General features: G+C 48.1%; 1 protein-coding gene across 1 annotated transcript in view; it reads left to right on the forward strand.

Annotated features, from left to right (window-relative positions):
• The first annotated feature begins 4,148 nt into the window (after window positions 1-4,148).
• The window catches only part of ASB13 (ankyrin repeat and SOCS box containing 13), a 19,358-nt gene continuing 17,318 nt past the window's right edge, over window positions 4,149-6,188 (forward strand). Inside the window, exon 1 of the mRNA XM_003786834.3 lies at window positions 4,149-4,256. Within this exon, the coding sequence (XP_003786882.1) occupies window positions 4,214-4,256 (43 nt within the window). The 5' untranslated portion in view covers window positions 4,149-4,213. The remainder of the gene's footprint in view (window positions 4,257-6,188) is intronic.

A 6,188-nucleotide genomic window follows, 5' to 3' on the forward strand; every position in this document is an offset into this window, starting at 1 on the left:
TTGTTGTTTGGCAGGCCTGGGCTGGATTTGAACCCACCAGCTCAGGTGTATGTGGCTGGCGCCTTAGCTGCTTGAGCCACACGCGCCGAGCCCAGGCGCCAAGCCTAGAAGAGTGAAACTTTTAAGTGCTAAAGATGAACTGAAGACATCTATGGAATGGGTAGAGTCAAATTAAAGCCATAAAGCAGGGATGTCCCCCAGGCCAAATCAGGCTCGCTGCCACGTCCATTTGTCTCACTATTGTGCATGGCTCAGTAAACACAAGGCCACTCTGGAACCAGACCCTTTGGGTTTAAATTCCAATTCTGCCACTCACTGATGAGTGCCCTTGGTCTCTCTACTTAAGTACTTTTATTTGTAAAATGGTGATAGTAACAGGACCTGCCTCATAGGATTCATATGGTGATCAAATGTGATTATGTATATACTGTGACTTCTCAGTACACAGCCCGCCATGTGGTAAAGAGTTAACAGAAAGTTATTCTAATGAATGGATCAGGTTGGCAACCCCTAGACTGACTGATCAAATTTCTTTTATCACAAAATAAAGGGAAAGCTAGACACCATAAACTTCCTGATTTAATGTAACAGGAAATTAACAATGTATGAAGTATTCTCAGCCAAAAAACCTGAACCAAATTAGGCATCTAGATTAGTGTTTTTCAACCTTTTTAATCTCAGGCACACTTGAACCTTTAGCTGAACTTCCCCAGCATACGTAAGTTACGTAGAGGGGGAAAAAAATGCTAAAGAATGAATATACTTACTGTGCTTTGAATGTCTTCTGAAAATAATTTAGTTAATGATCTTCAAAAATTTTTACAGCACTTCTAAGATCCTCTCACAGCACACCAGTGTGCCCCAGCACCCTAGCTGAAAATCATTGATTCTAGACTATATAGATCCAGCTTCCAATGTGCAGGAAATAAGGAGAACAAAGAACATGTTACATGATTCCACAGGGTTCCAGTCAACAACACCATGTGAAAAAGTCTACAGTTAATGACTCAGTTTTTTAAAAAAAATTACATTGCAAACCAGGCATGCTCATTTGTGCCTATAGTCCCAGCTACTCGGGAGGCTGAGGCAAGAGGATCCCTTGAGCCCAGGAGTTGAGGTTGTGTGAGCCATGACAGCACAGCACTCTCTCAAAAAATAAATAAAGAAGATACAGCCTTAATTGTGTATGCATTTAATAAGAGAGCTTCAATAAACACAAGGACAAATCTGACAGAACTGAAAAAGTTCTAAAACTTATATTCATGGTTGGAAATTGACCCTAGTCTCTCAGGAATTGATAGTAGTAGATAGAAAAAACAGAAAGATATAGAAGATTTTGGCAACACTGTCAAACATTTTCACTTAACTAAAGTTTATAGAAATTTCATCTAATGACTGCCAAATACACATTTTATTAATGTGTCTAGGAGAAATTTCAGTAAGACAGATCTTAATACATTTAAAAGGATTGAAATAATTTATATTATGTATATATTCTGTATCAAGTGTACAGCGAGGGTGCTTGGAGTCGTGCCTGGTCAGGTTTGTGATGCTGCACTGTTATTTCCCAAGATCTGTATGTCTTCTGCACAGGCTAAATATGTGAGCTAAAGGGGACAGGTGCATCATTCCTGTTCTTTTTTTTTTTTTTTTGAGACACAGCCTCAAGCTGTCACCCTGGGTAGAGTGCTGTGACATCACAGCTCACAGCAACTTCCAACTCCTGGGCTCAAGCTGGTCTTCTGCCTCCACCTCCCAAGTAGTTGGGACCACAGGTACTTGCCACAATGCCTGGCTATTTTTTGGTTGCAGCCGTCATTGTTGTTTGGCAGGCCCGGGCTGGACTCAAACCTGCCACCTTAGGTATATGTGGCTGGCGCCTTAGCCACTCGAGCCACTGAGCCATCATTCCTGTTCTTTTTTTTTTTGAGACGGAGCCTCAAGCTATCTCCCTGGGTAGAGTGCCATGGCATCACAGCTCATAGCAACCTCCAACTCCTGGGCTCAAGCCAGTCTCCTGCCTCAGCCTCCCAAGTAGCTGGGACCACAGGCGCCCGCCACAACGCCCAGCTATTTTCTGGTTGCAGCCATCATTATTGTTTGGCGGGCCCGGGCTGGATTTGAACCTATCAGCTCAGGTGTATGTGGCTGGCGCCTTAGCCGCTTGAGCCACAGGCGCCAAGCCTCATTCCTGTTCTTGATGGTGGCACTAATCTCTGCAATCCCTCCGGCGACCTGAGTTTTCTTTTTGCTATTTTAGTAGCTAGAGCAGCAGTTCTCAACCTGGGGGTCACGACCCACAGGAACTGTATTAAAGGGCAGTGGCATTAGGAAGGTTGAGAATCACTGAGCTAGAGGCAGTTTTAGTGTCTTCCAATTGGCCTTCACTCCATGGTTCAGGGAGTCCGTGTAGCTCTGCCAGTTTCTAGTATGTATATATATTTGAACCATGCATTCTGGAACTGGAGAGATAACACAGGACTCAGGGACCTCACTGGGCCCATGTGAGATGGGCCTGAGCCAAAACTCTCCATGGAAAATTTTCTCCATCGGCTCCTGTTCTTTTTTTTTTTTTTTTTTTTGAGACAGAGCCTCAAGCTGTCCCCCTGGGCAGAGTGCCATGGCATTACAGCTCACAGCAACCTCCAACTCCTGGGCTCAAGCGAGTCTCCTGCCTCCGCCTCCCAAGTAGCTGGGACCACAGGCGCCCGCCACAACGCCCGGCTATTTTTTGGTTGCAGCCATCATTGTTGTTTGGCGGGTCCGGGCTGGGGATTCGAACCCGCCACCTTAGGTGTACGTGGCTGGGGCCTTAGCCGGTTGAGCTATAGGCGCCGAGCCCGGCTCCTGTTCTGACTGACAGATAAGGTGGCATTTTAGCTCCCTAGGAAGTAGCTAAGTAGTTTCAGACCCAGGGACCAGTGATTGTTGAACAGTCTCCTCATTTTCCCTTCTTTTGAGCATAATTGATATACAACCCAGTAAATATCCGTAAGATTCTTTGAAAAGGTTAGGGAGAAGATTTACAGTCTAAGTTCTGTATATCTAAATCCTTCTTTCCTAAGTGGACCTTGCCTCCCAGTCCCTCAAGGAGCCCTGGGTCTGTGAACTGGCTCCAATCTGGCGATTGGCCAGGAGGCTGAAAGTTCCTATTGCGGTGATTCAAGACAGACCTAGAGCTTTTCTCTTCATACGAATCAAGTAAGGCTGCTCAGCTCTAGAGACTCATCAACTGACTAATGCCAAAGATCTCTGAGGACAGACGATTCTTATTATTCCGTTAGTTCTGCTGCATAACCTAATGCTGTTCAATAAGTTAGTGAGAATAAGATAAATCAACAGAAAAAAATTGAGCAAAGAATAAGAACAGGTGGCCAGGCATGGTGGCTCACTCCTGAGGCACAAGGATCGCTTGAGCTCAGGGGTTCTAGACCAGCCTGAGGAAGAGTGAGACCCCCATCTCTATTAAAAATAGAAAAACCAGCTGAGTGTTGTGGAAGGTGCCTGTAGTCCCAGCTACGTGGGAGGCTGAGGCAGTTTCAGATTGTTAGGATACCATGGCACTCTACCCAGGGCAACAGAGTGAGACTGTCTAAAAAACAAACGAACAAACAAAAGAATATGACCAGGCAATTCACAGAGAACGAAGATAGAATGGTTAATAAGCATTTGATATGCCATTGAGGTACCATTTTACACCTATTGGCTTAGCAAAAGCATTTAAATTTAACAATAATGAGTCTGGACACATTCGTGTTGCACATGGATACGGCACTGCACACCAAACACATTTTGCATAGGGATAACACGAACACGTTTTGCCCAAGGACCTTGGACGTACGTATTGTACACAGACACATGGATCGTGTTTGCACAAAGGCGCATGTTTTACACACGGATGTGCACATACTTGCCCGGAACACATGCGCACGACACGTGTTTTGTACAGGACGCACGTTTTCGTCCTAGGCACACACACTCCTTGGCCGGCCCCAGCGCAGACAAGTGCCATGGCAGTGACAGCTTAGCCAGGAAGAAGGGACCGCTCTGCGGCGGGCGCTGATGGCGTCCTGGGCACCTAGCCAGGCCGCGGCGGGAACTACAACTCCCGGCGCAGCGCGCAAGGTGGCCCCGCCCCGGTCCGGCGCAGGGCTGGGCGCAGGCAGTGGCGGGGCCGCGGGCTGCCGAGTGGCGCAGCCGGGCAGCGAGCCTCATGGAGCCCCCGTTGGCGGACGGCCGCTTCCTGGGCGACTTGGGTAGGTGCGGGCACCGCAGGGGAGCCGGGGGAGCCAGGCAGCCCGCGCCGACACTGGGGACCGCAGAGGCGCGTCCGATGACCCCGTCAGCGCTGCGCCCTGTCCCAGTGCGTCGGGGGTCCAGGGGTCCCGCGGCTACTGCGGATCCCGGGTCTCCTGAGCACCTCAGTGTGCTGGCGGGTCCGGCATTTTGTTCTGGGACAGCAATTTGCGGGGCTGCCATCCGTGGCAGGCTTCAAAACCTCAAACCCACCCGCGCGCCCCGGGCTGTTCATCAATGGAGGGGCAGGGCTGGAGGTGTCGGCGGGGGCGCATTCGCTGGCGGGAGATCCGTGCCACTTGTCACCTGCCCTTTAGGTTTGTGTCGCAGTGTCCCGAGCATCCTGCTGTGACAGGGCGTCCGCTCCAGAATGAGGACGGCTCTCGGGATGCCGCGGGACACTGGAAAATGCAGTGCCAGTTCAACGTGCACGCTGCAGATTCGGTCAGCCCAAGAATAGAAAGGATGGAGGGTAAAAGACTTTGGGGAAGCTGCCCTTTTTCCTGTGAAGTAATATGGCAGATGAAATGAATGGCCAAAGCACTTTGAAAGCCTGGAAAGAAAAACGGAGGTATATTTACACTAGCAGAAACAGTTATGCAAAGCTGAAGAGAAAGTTGCAACCATAGTAAGGCAAAAGGATTTGACTTGATTTTACAAAAAAAACCCCAACCAAAACCAAACAAACAACCCCTTGTCCCCCAACACCTTCAGCCTGATCAAAGGCACTTAATTAGCGTCTGTTTTTCACTTGGCATCCACCCCAGGCAAGCACTGGACTTTGGCCTTGACACTGCAATCCCTGTTTGTCCCCGTTTGATTTGCTTGCTTCAAGAAGCGATGATGCAGAAACACTGCAGCCTATTCAAATATGTATTTTAATGCTTTTGTCCACGTGGAGGGTTCACTGGCTTGGTGTCACTTCTGACCATGTTTTCTGTATAGTTTGTTAAGGAATATATCTATGGAAGAATTGCTCATTGTAGGCTAATGAGTGTACAACTTCTGGGGTTCATGGATAGTTTTTTGTTTGTTTGTTTTGAGACAGAATCTTATTATGTCACCCTCGGTAGAGTGCTATGGCGTCACAGCTCACAGCAACCTCAAACTCTTGGGCTTAAGCGATTCTCTTGCTTCAGCCTCCCAAGTAGCTGGGACTACAGGCTTCCGCCACAACAGCTGGCTATTTTTTGGTTGTAGTTGTCATTGTTGTCTGGCAGGCCCCAGCTGGATGTGAATCTGCCAACTCTGGTGTATGTGGTTGGCACCGTAGCTGCTGAGCTATAGGGACTGAGCCATCATGGACAGTTTTGACATTGTCATTGGTTCATCTAATGTTGTGTATTTTTCCAAAAATATGATCTTCTGACATCTTCTATTCCCAACCTTATGAATCAGCTGAATACGTCAGATTTGAAGCAATACTACTACTCCAGCAGAAGTAGAGGGCAGGCTAGCTCTGACCCATTTTAACATTCTGACTGCACTTTTTTTTTTTTTTGGTCGCAGCAGTCATTGTTGTTTGGTGGGCCCGGGCTGGATTTGAACCTGCCACCTTAGGTGTATGTGGCACTTGAGCCACAGGCGCCAAGCCATGACTGCACATTCTATACATGTGCTGTAGTCCGACACAAACATTTAGGTTTTCCTTTTTTTTGGACAAAATCTCACTCTGTTGCACCAGGCATCATAGCTCAAAGCAACCTCAAACTTCTGAGCACAAGAGATCCTCTTGCTGGCTCGGCGCCTGTGGCTCAAGCGGCTAAGGCGCCAGCCACATACACCTAAGGTGGCAGGTTCGAATCCAGCCCAGACCCGCCAAACAACAATAATGGCTGCAACCAAAAAATAGCTGGGCATTGTGGCGGGCACCTGTGGTCCCAGCTACTTGG

Source organism: Otolemur garnettii, unplaced genomic scaffold (assembly GCF_000181295.1).
Source record: "Otolemur garnettii isolate 467f Iridium unplaced genomic scaffold, OtoGar3 scaffold00019, whole genome shotgun sequence".
In the NCBI taxonomy this organism is placed as follows: Eukaryota; Metazoa; Chordata; class Mammalia; order Primates; family Galagidae; genus Otolemur; species Otolemur garnettii.